Raw genomic sequence first — 22502 nt, 5'->3', positions numbered from 1 at the left:
TACTTGTTACTACACTATCACAACACCAGAGTCAAGTACTGGACAATACTACACATATATACTTGTTACTACACTTTCACAACACCAGAGTCAAGTACTGGACAATACTACACATATATACTTGTTACTACACTATCACAACACCAGAGTCAAGTACTGGACAATACTACACATATATACTTGTTACTACACTATCACAACACCAGAGTCAAGTACTGGACAATACTACACATATATACTTGTTACTACACTATCACAACACCAGAGTCAAGTACTGGACAATACTACACATGTCCATGTTACTACAGTATCACTACTGTAAATATCGTAGTATTGTGATACATTTTGAAGATCAAACGTTTGTTCGGCGGCGAAAACACGACTCGGCAGAACTTCCCGTAACTTATAAAACTTTATTTACAAAGCAGCTGTGCACGTTACAAACATTGATCATAGTTGAAGGTCCCGGAAACACCATGGAAACACTTATCATGTTAAATACGTCAGAACAGGTGAGACAGGTGTGTATCTCTGGTGATGACATCATGTTAAATACATCAGAACAGGTGAGACAGGTGTGCATCTCTGGCGATGACATCATCTTAAATACATCAGAACAGGTGAGCATCTCTGGCGATGACATCATCAGTCCAGACACACGGCGTGGAAACCGTCGTCTTCCTTCGGCGACTGTTGCTCCGCCGGGCGACTGTTCTTGTTGCGCCGCAGTTTTCCCATCCAGTTGCGCGGCAGCGTGCCGGAGGTGGGCGGAGCTCGGGGCGCCGGGGCGGGCGAGGCGGCGAGTTTGGGGACGTAGATGTGGGCGGGGCTGACGGCGGCGGGCTGGCTGGGCGGCAGCGGGAAGTTGTTGGGTCTCTGGATGGGAGCCTTGTTGGTCCTCCTGAGGAGACCCATGCGAGACGGCTTCTTCTGAGCCTCCTCCGCCTGTTGCTGAGTCTTCAGCTGCTGACTGATGATGAACTGGAGGTCCTCCTGACACACACACATGGACGAGTGAGACACACAACACTTGACACACACATGTAGGAGTGAGATACACAACACTTGACACACACACATGCAGGAGTGAGATACACAACACTTGACACACACACATGCAGGAGTGAGATACACAACACTAGACACACACATGCAGGAGTGAGATACACAACACTAGACACACACACATGCAGGAGTGAGATACACAACACTAGACACACACACATGCAGGAGTGAGATACACAACACTAGACACACACACATGCAGGAGTGAGATACACAACACTAGACACACGCATGCAGGAGTGAGATACACAACACTAGACACACACATGCAGGAGTGAGATACACAACACTAGACACACACATGCAGGAGTGAAATACACAACACTTGACACACACACATGCAGGAGTGAGATACACAACACTAGACACACACATGCAGGAGTGAGATACACAACACTTGACACACACACATGCAGGAGTGAGATACACAACACTAGACACACACATGCAGGAGTGAGATACACAACACTAGACACACACACATGCAGGAGTGAGATACACAACACTAGACACACACACATGCAGGAGTGAGATACACAACACTAGACACACACACATGCAGGAGTGAGATACACAACACTAGACACACACATGCAGGAGTGAGATACACAACACTTGACACACACACATGCAGGAGTGAGATACACAACACTTGACACACACACATGCAGGAGTGAGATACACAACACTAGACACACACATGCAGGAGTGAGATACACAACACTTGACACACACACATGCAGGAGTGAGATACACAACACTATACACACACACATGCAGGAGTGAGATACACAACACTAGACACACACATTATTTTGTAAGTTTCATCTGATCTTATTTTGAAAGTTTCATCTGATCTTATTTTGAAATAATCATCTGATCTTATTTTGAAAGACTCATCCGATCTTATTTGAAAGATTCATCCGATCTTATTTTGAAAGTTTCATCCGATCTTATTTTGAAATAATCATCTGATCTTATTTTGTAAGTTTCATACGATCTTATTTTGAAAGTATCATCCGGTCTTATTTTGAAAGACTCATCTGACCTAATTTTGAAAGACTCATCTGACCTAATTTTGAAAGATTGACCTTATTATTAAAGCTGAATAATAATAAACAAACAATGAAGGTAATTAACATGTCGAGTCGATCTATAAATACTTCAGTCTCTGATCTACTCGAGGGCGTGTCATGTGGCCTCGAGGTTAGGGGGGCGTGGCAGGATGGGGGCGTGGCAGGATGGGGCGTGGCAGGACGGGGGCGTGGCAGGACGGGGGCGTGGCAGGACGGGTGTGTGTGGCCTGCGGCCTCCTGCCGCCCTGAGAGTCGCCTCGTTCTGAGCGACAGAAATATTTCTCTGGAAACGCCTTCGATGTTGAATCAGAAACACTTTGATCCTCAGAGACGAACATATTATGAGCAGAAGTTAATGAAGGACTTTTTGATTGATTAATATTTTATTATTATTTTACATATATTGTGATGATATTTTATTGTAATTTATTCATCTTTTTTTAAATTTTATTCTGAACTTTGATTTTCCTTTCATTGAATTAATTAAATATTCCTACTTTAATGCTATTTTAGTTTATAGTAACACATTTTGATCAATTAATTCTGTGCTTTTATTACATTCATTCAATTGTAATCAATTTAATTGATTCATTTTATATTCACTATTTAATGTCTCATATTATATATTATTTGTATTCATGTAATTTTAATTATTTTATTCTGTACTTTTATCTTAATTATTTTATTTTCCTTTAATTAAATTAATCTATTTATTTTATATTCCAACTTTAATGTAATTGTATTTTATTCTGTACTTTCATTCATTTTATTTGATTATTCTTTTGATGACGTTCATATTGTTATCATATATTATTATTTTACATCTATAGTGACATGATGGTTCTGGTTCTGATCCGGTCCAGTACCTTCCAGGCCTCCAGCTCCAGCGACAGCTCCAGACGCTTCTGTGCAGCTTCTAGCAGCTGATTGTTGAGCATCATCAGCTCAGTCTTGCTCCGCAGAAGCTCCGCCTCCATCGCCTGCTTCCTGCTCACACACTGGTGTCAGACCCGTGACCTCTGACCCCCGACCCCCCGACCCCTGACACTCACTTCTCGATGGCCTCGTCTCGGTCCCTCAGCGCCTGCTGCAGGATCTCGCTGTCCTCGGACTTCCTGCCGTGATGAGATCCCTGGAGGAGAAGAAACGCTTGAGACGCTCCAGCTTTTTAAACACGAGTTACAGGTCCATGAACACGTGAGTCGGTACCAGAACATGTGAGTCGGTACCAGAACATGTGAGTCGGTACCAGAACATGTGAGTCGGTACCAGAACATGTGAGTCGGTACCAGAACATGTGAGTCGATACCAGAACATGTGAGTCGGTACCAGAACATGTGAGTCGGTACCAGAACATGTGGGTCGGTACCAGAACATGTGAGTTGGTACCAGAACATGTGAGTCGGTACCAGAACATGTGAGTCGGTATCAGAACATGTGAGTCGGTACCAGAACATGTGGGTCGGTACCAGAACATGTGAGTTGGTACCAGAACATGTGAGTCGGTACCAGAACATGTGAGTCGGTACCAGAACATGTGAGTCGGTATCAGAACATGTGAGTCGGTATCAGAACATGTGAGTCGGTATCAGAACATGTGAGTCGGTACCAGAACATGTGAGTCGGTACCAGAACATGTGAGTCGGTACCAGAACATGTGAGTCGGTATCAGAACATGTGAGTCGGTACCAGAACACGTGGGTCGGTACCAGAACACGTGAGTCGGTACTAACTCACATGTTCTGGTACCGACTCACATGTTTGTGTTCTGGTAGCAACTACTGTGTTTGTGTTTGTGTTCTGGTACCGACTCACATGTTTGAGTTCTGGTACCAACTACCGTGTTTGTGTTCTGGTACCGACTCACATGTTTCTGTTTGAGTTCTGGTACCAACTCACATGTTCTGGTACCAACTCAGATGTTTCTGTTTGAGTTCTGGTACCAACTCACATGTCCTGGTACCAACTCACATGTTCTGGTACCGACTCACATGTTCTGGTACCGACTCACATGTTCAGAACACAAACACGTGAGTTGGTACCAGAACACATGAGCTGGTACCAGAACACACGAGTTGGTACCAGAACACACAAGTTGGTACCAGAAGACATGAGTCGGTACCAGAACACATGAGTTGGTACCAGAACACACAAGCTGGTACCAGAACACATGAGTCGGTACCAGAACACACGAGCTGGTACCAGAACACATGAGTCGGTACCAGAACACATGAGCTGGTACCAGAACACACAAGCTGGTACCAGAACACATGAGTCGGTACCAGAACACATGAGTCGGTACCAGAACACATGAGCTGGTACCAGAACACACGAGCTGGTACCAGAACACATGAGTCGGTACCAGAACACATGAGTCGGTACCAGAACACATGAGCTGGTACCAGAACACACAAGCTGGTACCAGAACACATGAGTCGGTACCAGAACACATGAGTCGGTACCAGAACACATGAGCTGGTACCAGAACACACGAGCTGGTACCAGAACACATGAGTCGGTACCAGAACACATGAGTCGGTACCAGAACACATGAGCTGGTACCAGAACACACAAGCTGGTACCAGAACACATGAGTCGGTACCAGAACACATGAGTCGGTACCAGAACACATGAGCTGGTACCAGAACACACGAGCTGGTACCAGAACACATGAGTCGGTACCAGAACACACGAGCTGGTACCAGAACACATGAGTCGGTACCAGAACACATGAGTCGGTACCAGAACACATGAGCTGGTACCAGAACACACGAGCTGGTACCAGAACACATGAGTCGGTACCAGAACACACGAGCTGGTACCAGAACACATGAGTCGGTACCAGAACACATGAGTCGGTACCAGAACACATGAGCTGGTACCAGAACACACGAGCTGGTACCAGAACACATGAGTCGGTACCAGAACACACGAGCTGGTACCAGAACACCAGACACTCAGGATCACACTACAGAAGAACATTCCAGGGCGAGGCACCTGCTGGGTGTGACTAACTGCCATCTGTCGCGCCGCCATCTTCAGCTGCACCAGAGACGTGTCCAGCTGGTTCTCGCCCTGATCCGAGGAGCTGAAGTCCAGCTCGGTCAGAGGCAGCAGCAGCCGCAGGATGGACTGGACCTCCTCGGTCACCTGAGGACACAACGACACACACTTGAGAACAAAACCTAAGAGTGATTTCACTTTTAAAATGTCAAGATTTCAAAGTATAATGTTAGCTTAACATGTTTGTTAGCGTAGTTATGCTAACGCTAACGATAGCGTAGCTAGGCTAGCGTTAGCCTATGCTATTTCAACCTGAAACAAGCTTAAACATCTAAAACAACTAAATGTTGTGTTTTAGTTTATTTCAAGAAGATCAAGTTTATTTTAGGAGACAAAGTTATTTCTTTGTTTAATCTTTTTAACGCTAGCATAGCTATACTGACATTAGCTGTTATGCTAGCTACGCTATCGCTAGCATAGCTATGCTAACGTTAGCTTCAACCTGAAACAAGCTTAAACGTCTAAAACAACTTCATGTTGGGTTTAAGTTTCTGTCAAAAAGATCAAGTTCATTTTAAGAGATTTAAGTTATTTCTTCGTTTAATCTTTTTAACGTTAGCATAGCTATACTGACATTAGCTGTTATGCTAGCTACGCTATCGCTAGCATAGCTATGCTAACGTTAGCCTCAACCTGAAACAAGTTTAAACGTCTAAAACAACTTAATGTTGTGTTTTAGTTTCTTTCAAGAAGATCAAGTTTATTTTAAGTTATTTAAGTTATTTCTTCATTTAATCTTTTTAACTTCCATCAAGTGGTCTGGTGGTGCGTTCAAGGTGCGTCGGAAATTCACAACCGTCTCCATGAATGTTTGAAATATCTTTTTTTATATATATATATATTTGTTACTATTGATGGTATTAATCAGAATCATTTTCCTTCAAAGAAAGCACAAGTTAAAAGTTTTAAAATAACCTAAAAGAAAACATACGTGATCTTGATGGTCAATATTCCTACGCACTTGAATGTGACGCCGTTATTATTGTTATGATAGTGACGTCAGATCAGAGGAACAGTAACAAACAAAAATAGGTATTTTTTAAACAAACATACAAAAAAACAGCAATATTATGAAATAGATTTTAAAAAAAAGCTTAGACAAAAAAAAATTTTAGAATAAAAGAATATTTACTTGAAAGTGTAAATACTTTTGGAAAACAAATGTGTCATTTTGAATTAAATTCAGGAAACGCAACTTAAAATGAATCTCAAAATGTTTTATGGTTCTTGAAATAAACCCTAAAGGTTGTTAACAGGGACGTATTGACACTTTTTTGTCCTAAAACACCAAAATACTGATAGAATTTGTTAAAATAAATATGAATGTTACTCTCAAAGTAAAATTAAAGGACATATTGTTGTATTATCAACACCAAAATACTCATCATTCTTAGCAAATATTACATTCAGACCGAAAATACTTCAAATATTTACCCTTAATTTATATTTTTAACCATCATGTTAGTTTGTTACAGAATCAATGTGTCTGTCTTTAGTTAGAAATATATAAATAATAATAAATATAAATCATCAAATAATAAATCAATGGAAATATTTGTTGAAGCATAAAAACATCTGTAAATAATCACAACATAAAAGGTAAGTAAAAGTAATTCATAAACACATCTTTTCATGATGAAATACATGTGTGATTATGACCAGCATGTGTTTGTTGAAATAATAATAATAATAATAATAATAATAATAATAATAATAATAATAATGATGAGTAAAACCCCTGAGTTATGATTATAATCTCAGGTTCTACTTCATTTGGTGCTCCGCCCTCTAACCAGTTCGCTATTGTTGCCTCGGGGGTAAACCAATAGCGAAGCGGTTAGAGGGCGGAGCACCAAATGAAGTAGAACACATTGTTTCAGGATGAAATACACGCGTGATTATGACCAGCATGTGTTTGTTAAAATAATAATAATAATAATAATTGTAATGAACTTACCGCTTCCTTGTGTTGACTCCATCCTGGTCCTTCTCGTCGCTCCTGCAGTTTGTCCACCTGAGCCTTGAGTTTGATGCTCCGGCGACGAGAAAGTTCCACTTCTCTGCGAACTTCCTTCAGCTGGAAGACAATATCATGGAATATATCAAACACACACATGACGACAACATCACGTGACGTTACACAACAGAGTCAACAGAAACTGCTGACGTCAGAGGAAAAAACACTTGTACATGAACTTTAACTTTTAAATACCAAATATATCTTGTACTTAATATATCTCTGTACATGTTCGTCACTGGATTCAACTCTGACTTCAAGTGTTCAGTCATGTTGTGGAACCGGTTTGTGTATTTCTGACTCACAAACACAAGTTTTAATACACACTGGTGACACACAAGTTCAGGACGTTCATGATAATATTGGTTTGTTCGCACGTTGGAATCTAAAGAATGTTCTGATAAGAACTGATGTGTGTGCGTCACGTACACAACCGTGTGCGACTGACGTTATATTTTTGATCTTTTCTTTTATTCTCGTGACAAAATCATCTGTTGGTTTTCATCTGTTGATACTTTTCATCAAGTTGCCCGGGGGCCAAATCTGAGCTGTCAATCATTTTAAAAACAAAAGTCGATTCATGTCCATGTTGGTGAACAATAATATTCAAAGATCAGCAGCGAGAATCCTGAGCCGCTCTAGTAGAAGAACTCACATTTTGTTTGAAAAGCATCTACAAATATTACTTACTTACTTACTTTCCTACTATCAGACCTACAGACCTGCAGAAGATCAAAGATCAAAGTAGAATCTTATGTTTTTATTTTGTATTTTTTTATATTAATCATCGATGACTTTAGATTTTAATGTTTAATGATTTCTGTGCTTTTTTTATATTTTATTTTGTGAGTATTTATTGACGCTCAAACAGATTTATGTGAAAGTTAAAAACTACTTGAAAAAAAAAGGGAATTAATATCTGATTAAACTGAAGTTTTATAAAATACAATGAAATAATCTTGAAGTATATTTATCTTAATTAAATACTTTATTTTTGCTTGACGGTCCCTGAAACAGTAGAAATGTGAGGAAGTTTCATTACATGTCAAAACTTCTGCAAACACTGAGATGATTCATTCACTGATACTTCGTGTTTTATTTAAAGAAATATATATTTAGTTCGTCCTCAAACCTCGACTTATTTCCTCAGGGGCCACATTATAGTGAAGTAAGGGGCCGTCAACAAATAGAAAGAATTACAAAACCTTCATAAAAAATATGTTTTTATGTCGTTGACACGTCGAAACAAAGATTAATAAGATACTATTTTAATTATCAATTAATATATATATACATATATATTTGAAGTTATTTACTACTTACTAAATATTTACACTTATATTTATATTTTTCCAATTAAATCTTTTATATTTTTTCATAATTTATTCAATTTTTTTATTTTATTTATTTTAAGAGAAAGAAGAGAAAATTTAAAATACATCATATTTATTATTTGAGGTTTTTTTAACCAATTAAATCCAAATGCATTGTTTTATTTTAAAATACAAGTAAATAAATATTATATAAATTTAAGATAAAACATTTGATATTTACGAACCAAAATAAGTTCAAGTTTATTGAGAAAATGTTATATAAAATATATAAATTTTAATAATATATTTTTTATACTTCTTCAATTTACTTTTGAGGTAATTAAATAAAGAGAAACAAAACAAATATATATGTTAAGTTTCTGTTACATATTTAAATAAATAATAACTAGTTAATTATTTAATTGTTATTAATTCTCATCAATGGTTTGAGTTCAAAAGTCCTTCAAAAACATCAAAGTCTCACCGTGTCGTTGAAGTGTCCGAGGGTCCGGCGTCGACCCAGAGGTCTCCCGCTGTTGATCAGGTCGGGGAGTCCCTGGTCCTGGAAGCTGGTCTGCAGCGAGGGGTTCTGGTCCTCGTCGGGCAGGACCACCGACTCGGGCGACTCCCCGACGCCCTCCGAGGTCACCTCGCAGGCGCTGTCCTTGCCCTCGGACTGGCAGGAGCTGCTGTCCCCGTCCATGTCCTCGTGAGAGTCCCCGAACAGAGGGTCCTCGTGCGGGTCCCCCTGCAGGATCCCGGGTCTCATGCTCTGGCTCACCCGGCGGCCCTGGAGTCTGCTCAGGGACCTGAAGACGGGGTCGCTGCTGGACAGGTGCGGCTTCATCCTCTCGTTCAGGTCCGAGAAGGTGGAGAACTCCATGATGACCCGGATCGATGTGAGCCCGAGAGCAGTCGCACCAGAACCAGACGCTCAAATGTTCCCGGACCGGTTTTTCCTGACATGACACCATGTGACGTCATCGAGGCTGAGATTCCTTCCTCTTGAGGGGGCGGAGCTTGAGAGGCTTCAGCAAACATTGTTATTTTTAGTTTAGTTTTCTTTGAGAACAAATGAACGACGAGCGTCACTTATTAGTTATGAAAGATATTTAATTATACAAGTCGTGACCTTCGATCTTTAGCAACAGTTGAATAAACATCATTAATCACAACATGTTTTTACACGACATCTTCAACGTCACTGGATCTATTTTTATTCTTATTCTATGTTAATATTTCAGTAAAGTTTATAAAAGAAAACAATTTGATGTTTTTATTCAAAAATAACATGAAAGAAAAATCACAGCGTTTATTTGTTTTTGTGTTGCAATTAAACTTCCAGCCTCTAGACGGCAGCAGTTGTTACGTCCTCCACAGCTAAAGGAAAAATGATAACTGAGGACAAGAGGATACAGTGAGTTCAGCAGCTTTTAAAGCTGATGTTTGGACATATTTTGGTTTGAAAACAAATGAAAGTAGTTACGACTTCGTCAAGAGTCATGTGGTCTGTAAATACTACAACACCAGAGTCAAGTACTGGACAATACTACACATATATACTTGTTACTACACTATCACAACACCAGAGTCAAGTACTGGACAATACTACACATATATACTTGTTACTACACTATCACAACACTAGAGTCAAGTACTGGACAATACTACACATATATACTTGTTACTACACTATCTCAACACCAGAGTCAAGTACTGGACAATACTACACGTATATACTTGTTACTACACTTTCACAACACCAGAGTCAAGTACTGGACAATACTACACATATATACTTGTTACTACACTATCACAACACCAGAGTCAAGTACTTGACAATACTACACATATATACTTGTTACTACACTATCACAACACCAGAGTCAAGTACTTGACAATACTACACATATATACTTGTTACTACACTATCTCAACACCAGAGTCAAGTACTGGACAATACTACACATATATACTTGTTACTACACTATCTCAACACCAGAGTCAAGTACTAGACAATACTACACATATATACTTGTTACTACACGATCACAACACCAGAGTCAAGTACTGGACAATACTACACATATATACTTGTTACTACACTATCTCAACACCAGAGTCAAGTACTGGACAATACTACACATATATACTTGTTACTACACTATCACAACACCAGAGTCAAGTACTGGACAATACTACACATATATACTTGTTACTACACTATCACAACACCATAGTCAAGTACTGGACAATACTACACATATATACTTGTTACTACACTATCACAACACCAGAGTCAAGTACTGGACAATACTACACATATATACTTGTTACTACACTATCACAACACCAGAGTCAAGTACTGGACAATACTACACATATATACTTGTTACTACACTATCTCAACACCAGAGTCAAGTACTGGACAATACTACACATATATACTTGTTACTACACTATCACAACACCAGAGTCAAGTACTGGACAATACTACACATATATACTTGTTACTACACTATCACAACACCAGAGTCAAGTACTGGACAATACTACACATATATACTTGTTACTACACTATCACAACACCAGAGTCAAGTACTGGACAATACTACACATATATACTTGTTACTACACTATCACAACACCATAGTCAAGTACTGGACAATACTACACATATATACTTGTTACTACACTATCACAACACCAGAGTCAAGTACTGGACAATACTACACATATATACTTGTTACTACACTATCACAACACCATAGTCAAGTACTGGACAATACTACACATATATACTTGTTACTACACTATCACAACACCAGAGTCAAGTACTGGACAATACTACACATATATACTTGTTACTACACTATCACAACACCAGAGTCAAGTACTGGACAATACTACACATATATACTTGTTACTACACGATCACAACACCAGAGTCAAGTACTGGACAATACTACACATATATACTTGTTACTACACTATCTCAACACCAGAGTCAAGTACTGGACAATACTACACATATATACTTGTTACTACACTATCACAACACCAGAGTCAAGTACTGGACAATACTACACATATATACTTGTTACTACACTATCACAACACCATAGTCAAGTACTGGACAATACTACACATATATACTTGTTACTACACTATCACAACACCAGAGTCAAGTACTGGACAATACTACACATATATACTTGTTACTACACTATCACAACACCAGAGTCAAGTACTGGACAATACTACACATATATACTTGTTACTACACTATCTCAACACCAGAGTCAAGTACTGGACAATACTACACATATATACTTGTTACTACACTATCACAACACCAGAGTCAAGTACTGGACAATACTACACATATATACTTGTTACTACACTATCACAACACCAGAGTCAAGTACTGGACAATACTACACATATATACTTGTTACTACACTATCACAACACCAGAGTCAAGTACTGGACAATACTACACATATATACTTGTTACTACACTATCACAACACCATAGTCAAGTACTGGACAATACTACACATATATACTTGTTACTACACTATCACAACACCAGAGTCAAGTACTGGACAATACTACACATATATACTTGTTACTACACTATCACAACACCATAGTCAAGTACTGGACAATACTACACATATATACTTGTTACTACACTATCACAACACCAGAGTCAAGTACTGGACAATACTACACATATATACTTGTTACTACACTATCACAACACCAGAGTCAAGTACTGGACAATACTACACATATATACTTGTTACTACACTATCACAACACCATAGTCAAGTACTGGACAATACTACACATATATACTTGTTACTACACTATCACAACACCAGAGTCAAGTACTGGACAATACTACACATATATACTTGTTACTACACTATCACAACACCAGAGTCAAGTACTGGACAATACTACACATATATACTTGTTACTACACTATCTCAACACCAGAGTCAAGTACTGGACAATACTACACATATATACTTGTTACTACACTATCACAACACCAGAGTCAAGTACTGGACAATACTACACATATATACTTGTTACTACACTATCACAACACCAGAGTCAAGTACTGGACAATACTACACATATATACTTGTTACTACACTATCACAACACCAGAGTCAAGTACTGGACAATACTACACATATATACTTGTTACTATACTATCACAACACCAGAGTCAAGTACTGGACAATACTACACATATATACTTGTTACTACACTATCACAACACCAGAGTCAAGTACTGGACAATACTACACATATATACTTGTTACTATACTATCACAACACCAGAGTCAAGTACTGGACAATACTACACATATATACTTGTTACTACACTATCACAACACCAGAGTCAAGTACTGGACAATACTACACATATATACTTGTTACTATACTATCACAACACCAGAGTCAAGTACTGGACAATACTACACATATATATTTGTTACTATACTATCATAACACCAGTTATTCAAGGATCTTCACACAGTCGTAACACGTGAGTTCAGCTCAGCAGGAAGTCGTTGTATTCATAAACGTGTTGTACTTCAAGTGTTTCCTGGTGAAGTGAAGTATCGACACGAGAACATGTTCCTGAAACTAAACATTAACTTTAAAACAAACATTTGTTCTTTAACTGAAGATCCTTTGAAGGTTTGATTCGTTAAACTTTATCAGAAGTTTATGGACAAACAAACGTCATCTTGAGATGAAAATATAAAGTTAACTTGTTTTAAACAATAACATAATAATAATAATAATAATTCATATTTTATTGTATTTTTAATTAAATAAGTCACAGTTTGTAACTAGTTTAAATATCTTTGCAATATTCCAGGTTTTTAAACTGATAAGACTTAATTTTTTTAAATAATCATTTTTGTATCAATATATTTATTTTGAAGTTTAAATATATTTAAACATATAGTTACTTAACATTTTCTACACTTAAATAGTTTAGTTTATTTTCATAATAAATATTTATTCTAAATAGTTTCAATAGTCAATGATTTTACAGTTTTAGATGATCTTAAAAACATTCAAAATCATATTTAAATCCATCAGTTTCATCATTTAATTAATCAATAAAATCCAATGATTTTTTATTTGACGTTCAATATAAATATTATCATGAATTTAAAAACTTAATCGTTATATTTAAGGATCAAAATAAAGAGTTGAAGTTAAAAAATGTGAAAAATGTTTTATTCGCTCGACTCTCCACAGGAGAGTCACATGATCACAGGTGTGTTCTTCACCTGACAGTCTTCTCCTCCTTCGTCTTCTTCTCCTTCTTCTTCTCCTCCTCCTTCTACTTCTCCTCCTTCTACAACTCCTCTTTCCTCTTCTTCTTCTTCTTCTTCTACAACTCCTCCTCCTCCTTTTTCTTCTACTTCTACAACTCCTTCTCCTCCTTCTTCTTCTTCTACTATAACTCCTTCTCCTTTTTCTTCTTCTTCTTCTATAACTCCTTCTCCTTTTTCTTCTTCTTCTTCTATAACTCCTTCTCCTCCCTATTCTTCTACAACTCCTTCTCCTTCTTCTTCTACTATAACTCCTCCTCCTCCTTATTCTTCTTCTTCTTCTACAACTCCTCCTCCTCCTTATTCTTCTTCTTCTTCTACAACTCCTCCTTCTCCTTTCCTCCTTCTACAACTCCTCCTTCTTCTTCTCCTCCTTCTACAACTCCTCCTCCTCCTCTTTCTACAACTCCTCCTCCTCCTTCTAGATCTCCTCCTCCTCCTTCTTCTTCTTCTCCTTCTCCTCCTCCTCCTTCTACAACTCCTTCTTCTCCTTCTACAACTCCTCTTTCTTCTTCCCCTCCTTCTACAACTCCTCCTTCTTCTCCTTCTACAACTCCTCCTCCTTCTTCTCCTCCTTCTACAACTCCTCCTCCTCCTTCTTCTCCTCCTTCTACAACTCCTCCTTCTTCTTCTCCTCCTTCTACAACTCCTTCTTCTTCTTCTACAACTCCTCCTTCTCCTCCTTCTTCTTCTCCTCCTTCTACAACTCCTTCTTCTTCTTCTACAACTCCTCCTTCTCCTCCTTCTTCTTCTCCTACTTCTACAACTCCTTCTTCTTCTTCTACAACTCCTCCTTCTCCTCCTTCTTCTTCTCCTCCTTCTACAACTCCTCCTCCTTCTACAACTCCTCCTTCTTCTTCTCCTCCTCCTCCTCCTCGGTGTGAGCGGACACGCACCTGAAGCTCAGGTTGTCGGAGGCGGAGTCAGGTGTGTTTCCCATCCTGGAGACGACAGGTCAGTGGAGGAACAAACAGGAGGAGCAGCAGGAGGTCACCTGGTGGTGATGCGAGCTCTGTGATTGGCCGAGCCGTCGACGGTGTCGATCCAGGAGGCGCCGCGCAGCACGAACATGGGCGGAGCTCCAGGGAAGACGCTGGACGTCCACTCCCAGGTGTTGCCCATCATGTCGAACAGTCCTGGGACAGACAAGTGTGTGTGTGACGCTGGCCTCGACCCGGGTCACCCCCCCGGGTCACCCCCCCGGGTCACCCCCCCGGTCGCCACGACAACAACAAGAATACGTGGATCTACCGAAGCTGTTCTGAGCAGGAAAGGCGTCGACAGGTGAGACGCCATGATGTCCGTCTTCTGCCGAGTCAGCGTCTGGAAACGAACCCTGAAGAAACATCTTGAGTTTCAACACTTTTTATTCACACTTTTCATTTAATCATAAGAAATGAATAAAATACACTTAAAAATAACCAGAATTATTATATTTTTGTCTTTTTATTGAATTTATTTTAAACTAGTTCAATACTTTTATTGACCTTCAAATTCATTTAAAATACTATTTTAATTCATAACTTGTCAGTTTGGTTTAGACTCGTATTAAAATGTTTTCATGAACTTAAAGGCCTTTAAATAATAACATCTTGTATAAAACAAGACGATAATAAAACATATACAGGATTTATTTGTATGCGTTTGTTATTAAAAGTATTATTTATGAATTTAAATTCACTAACAAATAATATATTTTACGATTATTATCCTTATATTTCACTATTAATAATGTTCTGTATTATTTATTATTTTAAATTATATGTTTATTTTTTTAATATTGTTGAAGGATTTCTATTAAATATTTAATTATTATTATTTTTTTTTTAAATAAACTTTCTGACGATTGAAAAACTTTTCCGAGCCTTATTTTTACCTTGTTGTCTATTTATTTTGAAGTTTAAATATATTTCAACTTATATTTATTCAACGTTTTCTCCACTTAAATCATTTTGTGTATTTTAATAATAAATATTTATCCTCGTTTCAATCAATTATTTTTTTTCCAAAATCAAATTTAAAATCCATCATTTTCATTATTTTAGTTAATTTTTTTATTTTTATTAATAAAAGTAAATATTTTTTTATTTGATGTACAATATAAATATTATTATGAATTTAAGATGTTTAAAAATATATATAATCCATGTTTATTTAAAGAGAACTTTCAAATAAATGTATATATATATAAAATGTAATTACATTTCTTCATTATAAATAGAGATTATTATTATTATTATTATTATTATTATTTCATGATTTACAGTGTTTTAAGGGACCGTCAAACTGAAAAATAAAAACAAGTAAAAGTAGACAATAATAATAATAGAAAAATAATAAATAAATAAAAAATATATAATGTATAATAATATATACATTTAATAATAATATATTTAAAGAGAACTTTTAAATGCAATTACATTTCTTCATTATTTCATGAGGGACCGTCAAACTAAAAACTAAAAACAAAGGGGAAAAAAAAGGTGCAAAGAAAAGATTTATTTAACTATTCATTTATATTATAAATATAATTAAATTATATGAAATCACTTTAATTATTTTCTAAATATCATCTCAATATTCACTGGAATTATTTTTTGGCAAAAAAGACAAAGAAAAAAAGTATTTAAGAAAGTTATATTTAGAGTTACTACAGTAATAAATACTAAATAAAATGACATTTTCTATATTTGAACGTACAAGTTGGACGAGTACACACACTAGTGAACTGACACACAAGTACACACACTCGTGAACTGACACACAAGTACACACACTAGTGAACTGACACACAAGTACACACACTAGTGAACTGACACACAAGTACACACACTAGTGAACTGACACACAAGTACACACACTAGTGAACTGACACACAAGTACACACACTAGTGAACTGACACACAAGTACACACACTCGTGAACTGACACACAAGTACACACACTAGTGAACTGACACACAAGTACACACACTAGTGAACTGACACACAAGTACACACACTAGTGAACTGACACACAAGTACACACACTAGTGAACTGACACACAAGTACACACACTAGTGAACTGACACACAAGTACACACACACTAGTGAACTGACACACAAGTACACACACTAGTGAACTGACACACAAGTACACACACTAGTGAACGGACACACAAGTACACACACTAGTGAACTGACACACAAGTACACACACTAGTGAACTGACACACAAGTACACACACTAGTGAACTGACACACAAGTACACACACTCGTGAACTGACACAAGTACACACACTAGTGAACTGACACACAAGTACACACACTAGTGAACTGACACACAAGTACACACACTAGTGAACTGACACACAAGTACACACACTAGTGAACTGACACACAAGTACACACACTCGTGAACTGACACACAAGTACACACACTAGTGAACTGACACACAAGTACACACACTAGTGAACTGACACACAAGTACACACACTAGTGAACTGACACACAAGTACACACACTAGTGAACTGACACACAAGTACACACACTAGTGAACTGACACACAAGTACACACACTAGTGAACTGACACACAAGTACACACACTCGTGAACTGACACACAAGTACACACACTAGTGAACTGACACACAAGTACACACACTAGTGAACTGACACACAAGTACACACACTAGTGAACTGACACACAAGTACACACACTAGTGAACTGACACACAAGTACACACACTAGTGAACTGACACACAAGTACACACACTAGTGAACTGACACACAAGTACACACACACTAGTGAACTGACACACAAGTACACACACTAGTGAACTGACACACAAGTACACACACTAGTGAACGGACACACAAGTACACACACTAGTGAACTGACACACAAGTACACACACTAGTGAACTGACACACAAGTACACACACTCGTGAACTGACACAAGTACACACACTAGTGAACTGACACACAAGTACACACACTAGTGAACTGACACACAAGTACACACACTAGTGAACTGACACACAAGTACACACACTAGTGAACTGACACACAAGTACACACACTCGTGAACTGACACACAAGTACACACACTAGTGAACTGACACACAAGTACACACACTAGTGAACTGACACACAAGTACACACACTAGTGAACTGACACACAAGTACACACACTAGTGAACTGACACACAAGTACACACACTAGTGAACTGACACACAAGTACACACACTAGTGAACTGACACACAAGTACACACACACTAGTGAACTGACACACAAGTACACACACTAGTGAACTGACACACAAGTACACACACTAGTGAACGGACACACAAGTACACACACTAGTGAACTGACACACAAGTACACACACTAGTGAACTGACACACAAGTACACACACTAGTGAACTGACACACAAGTACACACACTCGTGAACTGACACAAGTACACACACTAGTGAACTGACACACAAGTACACACACTAGTGAACTGACACACAAGTACACACACTAGTGAACTGACACACAAGTACACACACTAGTGAACTGACACACAAGTACACACACTCGTGAACTGACACACAAGTACACACACTAGTGAACTGACACACAAGTACACACACTAGTGAACTGACACACAAGTACACACACTAGTGAACTGACACACAAGTACACACACTCGTGAACTGACACACAAGTACACACACTAGTGAACTGACACACAAGTACACACACTAGTGAACTGACACACAAGTACACACACTCGTGAACTGACACACAAGTACACACACTAGTGAACTGACACACAAGTACACACACTAGTGAACTGACACACAAGTACACACACTAGTGAACTGACACACAAGTATACACACTAGTGAACTGACACACAAGTACACACACTAGTGAACTGACACACAAGAACACACACTCGTGAACTGACACACAAGAACACACACTCGTGAACTGACACACAAGAACACACACTCGTGAACTGACACACAAGTATACACACTAGTGAACTGACACACAAGAACACACACTAGTGAACTGACACACAAGTATACACACTAGTGAACTGACACACAAGTACACAGACTCGTGAACTGACACACAAGTACACACACTAGTGAACTGACACACAAGTATACACACTAGTGAACTGACACACAAGTACACACACTAGTGAACTGACACACAAGAACACACACTCGTGAACTGACACACAAGAACACACACTCGTGAACTGACACACAAGAACACACACTCGTGAACTGACACACAAGTATACACACTAGTGAACTGACACACAAGAACACACACTAGTGAACTGACACACAAGTATACACACTCGTGAACTGACACACAAGTATACACACTAGTGAACTGACACACAAGTACACACACTCGTGAACTGACACACAAGTACACACACTCGTGAACTGACACACAAGTACACAGACTCGTGAACTGACACACAAGAACACACACTAGTGAACTGACACACAAGTATACACACTCGTGAACTGACACACAAGTACACACACTAGTGAACTGACACACAAGTACACACACTAGTGAACTGACACACAAGTACACACACTCGTGAACTGACACACAAGTACACACACTCGTGAACTGACACACAAGTACACACACTAGTGAACTGACACACAAGTACACACACTAGTGAACTGACACACAAGTACACACACTAGTGAACTGACACACAAGTACACACACTAGTGAACTGACACACAAGTACACACACTAGTGAACTGACACACAAGTACACACACTCGTGAACTGACACACAAGTACACACACTAGTGAACTGACATACAAGTACACACACTAGTGAACTGACACACAAGTACACACACTAGAGAACTGACACACAAGTACACACCTTAGTGAACTGACACACAAGTACACACACTAGTGAACTGACACACAAGTACACACACTAGTGAACTGACACACAAGTACACACACTAGTGAACTGACACACAAGTACACACACTAGTGAACTGACACACAAGTACACACACTCGTGAACTGACACACAAGTACACACACTAGTGAACTGACACACAAGTACACACACTCGTGAACTGACACACAAGAACACACACTAGTGAACTGACACACAAGTACACACACTAGTGAACTGACACACAAGTACACACACTAGTGAACTGACACACAAGAACACACACTAGTGAACTGACACACAAGTACACACACTAGTGAACTGACACACAAGTACACACACTAGTGAACTGACACACAAGTACACACACTAGTGAACTGACACACAAGAACACACACTAGTGAACTGACCTGCCACAAGTTGCTTCTGTTGGCCTGGAACTTGTTCCCCCACGGATACACTCGACCTGCAGAACCAGAGTCAGGATCAGATAAGAGATGTTATCAGACCGAAGCAGAAGATGCAGATAAAACAGAAAGGTATAACGTACCTTGTAAGGCGCCGCGAGCCGCCCACTCCCACTCCTGCTCCGTCGGGAGCCTCTTGCCTCTCCAGCCACAGAAGGCCTGAGCGTCGTTCCAGCTCACCTGGACCACCGGGAAGTCCAGGCGCTCCAGGATCCCGGTCCCTGGACCTGCTGGCTTCACGTGCAGAGTTTAAATTGAAAAATATTTTTTAAAAAACTACTGATTAATCACACATAGAGTTTTAAGTTAAATATTTCAAAAATCCATTTTACTAATTCAACTATTTTTAATTTGAAGCTTTTTTAATTCAATATAAAACTGTTGGTATAAAAGTGTCACCAGACAAAAGCAACAGAGCCCCGAACTACTGGAGTCACTGTTATACCAACATTTTAATATTGAATTTAAAAGACTATAAATGAGAAAATAATGAATTTAGAACATTTATCTTTGACTTATTTGAATAACAATATAAAACTATGTGTAAAAAATGTAATTCAGTTTAACAATGTTTTTTTTAAATTAAATTATTAAAGAAATACAATTGAACCAAATGTTCACTAGACATTTTATAATTCGATTATTATGAAATTATAATAAAAAATAATAATTAAAAAATAAAATGTACTTATTCAACAATTTTTAATTTGTAGCTTTTTTAATTCAATATATACATTTTGGTATAATTGAGTCACCAGACAAAAGCAACAGAGCACCGAACTACTGGAGTCACTGTTATACCAACATTTTTATATTGAATTTAAAAGACTACAAATTACAAAATGTTGAATTTAGAACATTTATTTTTGACTTATTTGAATTACAATATAAAACTCTATGTGTAAAAAATGTCGTTCAATTTAAAAATATTCGCTTTTTTAAAATTCAATTATTTAAAAAAATACAATTTAACCTTAGTGTTCACTAGACATTTTATAATTCAATAATTATACAATTATAAAATTATAATACAAAATAATAATTAAAAAATAAAATGTACTAATTCAACATTTTTTAATTTGTAGCTTTTTTAATTCAATATATAAATGTTGGTAAAAAGTGTCACCAGACAAAAGCAACAGAGCACCGAGCTACTGGAGTCACTGTTATACCAACATTTTTATATTGAATTTAAAAGACTACAAATTACAAAATGTTGACTTTAGAACATTTATTTTTGACTTATTTGAACTACAATATAAAACTCTATGTGTAAAATTTTTTGTTCAGTTTAAAAATAATCGCCTTTTTAAAATTAAATTATTAAAGAAATACAATTTAACCTTAATGTGAACAAGACATTTTTAAATAATATAGATTATTAAATTATACAAAAAATATTAATTTAAAAACAGTATTTCAATATAAAAAACGTCAACATTTGAAAGGTTAAATGTATCATAATAATATTATTATAATAAATATTCTGCAGACAAGACTCACTTGTCGCCAAAACACTCTTTCGACCGGCAGCCACCAGGGGGCAGACTACAAGAACACAAAACGAAATCAATAACTTATTTTATGTTTAAAATAGTATTTTTAACTTTAATTCTAATCCAACCTCGATCCTCTGCGTCACTTTGCTCTTCAGCTCCTCGGACACGAAATCCTGGAAAACGAAACTCCAGCCGAACTTCTCAGCTTCAGTTTTGTATTTCTCTGCTCGCACGAAGTCCCTGAAGAAGAAACAAAAGTTAAAAAGTATTAACAGATTAAATTAAATTAAAGGTTGAGTGACGTCACACCTGAAGTCCGCGTTGGTCACAGGATATTTATCGATCCTAAACGGCTGCACTTGGACCTGTTTGGCTGGAGATTCTCCATCTTTGCCGTCAGCAGCGTCGGTTCCCATCGTCATGGTTCCTCCGGGAATGTTCACCATTTCACCCGCAGCTGCGAACATTTAAACATTGAATTAAAAACATTTATTTTCTTGTAAAAACCAAACTGTCTCACCTGTTAGCGACAGTAAAGACGCGACACACGTCCAGGAAATGATACAATCCGTAAATCGAACGCGTGGAAACATCTTAATGTTGCGTCAATAACAGTTAAAGTATTAAAAAAAACGAAAAATTACTTTTATTTCTTTTTTTCAAGCACGAAAACGTTGGCAAGAAAACAAGCG

The 22502-nt window shown here is 37.9% G+C and overlaps 2 protein-coding genes across 2 annotated transcripts; both read right to left on the bottom strand.

Annotated features, from left to right (window-relative positions):
- Positions 1-399: 399 nt before the first annotated feature.
- bicdl2l (bicaudal-D-related protein 2-like) lies at positions 400-14009 on the bottom strand. Its single transcript, XM_087807528.1, has 7 exons — positions 13865-14009; positions 9019-9562; positions 7162-7281; positions 5139-5291; positions 3194-3273; positions 3008-3128; positions 400-993 (listed from the first exon to the last, which is right to left on the bottom strand). Exons 2-7 carry the CDS (start codon positions 9415-9417, stop codon positions 646-648), a joined length of 1221 nt encoding a protein of 406 aa, XP_087663654.1. The 5' UTR covers positions 9418-9562; positions 13865-14009; the 3' UTR covers positions 400-645.
- Positions 14008-22496, bottom strand: sumf2 (sulfatase modifying factor 2). The gene is made up of 9 exons (XM_087807529.1): positions 22331-22496; positions 22120-22267; positions 21936-22050; positions 21815-21859; positions 20395-20545; positions 20255-20310; positions 15161-15245; positions 14904-15045; positions 14008-14850 (listed from the first exon to the last, which is right to left on the bottom strand). Exons 1-9 carry the CDS (start codon positions 22401-22403, stop codon positions 14748-14750), a joined length of 918 nt encoding a protein of 305 aa, XP_087663655.1. The 5' UTR covers positions 22404-22496; the 3' UTR covers positions 14008-14747.
- Between the last annotated feature and the right edge of the window lie 6 nt (positions 22497-22502).

The sequence above is a fragment of the Callionymus lyra genome, chromosome 14, assembly GCF_982586985.1.
Source record: "Callionymus lyra chromosome 14, fCalLyr1.hap1.1, whole genome shotgun sequence".
NCBI classification, from domain to species: domain Eukaryota; kingdom Metazoa; phylum Chordata; class Actinopteri; order Syngnathiformes; family Callionymidae; genus Callionymus; species Callionymus lyra.
Note: the sequence above shows the minus strand (reverse complement) of the source record. Positions and strands in the feature narration are given on the sequence as shown.

What these genes read in the sequence shown, in the direction of transcription:
- bicdl2l (XM_087807528.1), bottom strand. Translation starts at nt 9,417, where the DNA reads ATGGAGTTCTCCACCTTCTCGGACCTGAACGAGAGGATGAAGCCGCAC. An exon ending in TCGGACACTTCAACGACACG is followed by an intron (nt 7,282 to 9,018) that starts GTGAGACTTTGA and finishes ATTGTCTTCCAG; the next exon opens with CTGAAGGAAGTTCGCAGAGA. An exon ending in TGGAGCTGGAGGCCTGGAAG is followed by an intron (nt 994 to 3,007) that starts GTACTGGACCGG and finishes TGTGTGTGTCAG; the next exon opens with GAGGACCTCCAGTTCATCAT.
- sumf2 (XM_087807529.1), bottom strand. Translation starts at nt 22,403, where the DNA reads ATGTTTCCACGCGTTCGATTTACGGATTGTATCATTTCCTGGACGTGT. An exon ending in ACAGAAGCAACTTGTGGCAG is followed by an intron (nt 15,246 to 20,254) that starts GTCAGTTCACTA and finishes ATGTTTCTTCAG; the next exon opens with GGTTCGTTTCCAGACGCTGA. An exon ending in AGAGCTCGCATCACCACCAG is followed by an intron (nt 14,851 to 14,903) that starts GTGACCTCCTGC and finishes TGTCGTCTCCAG; the next exon opens with GATGGGAAACACACCTGACT.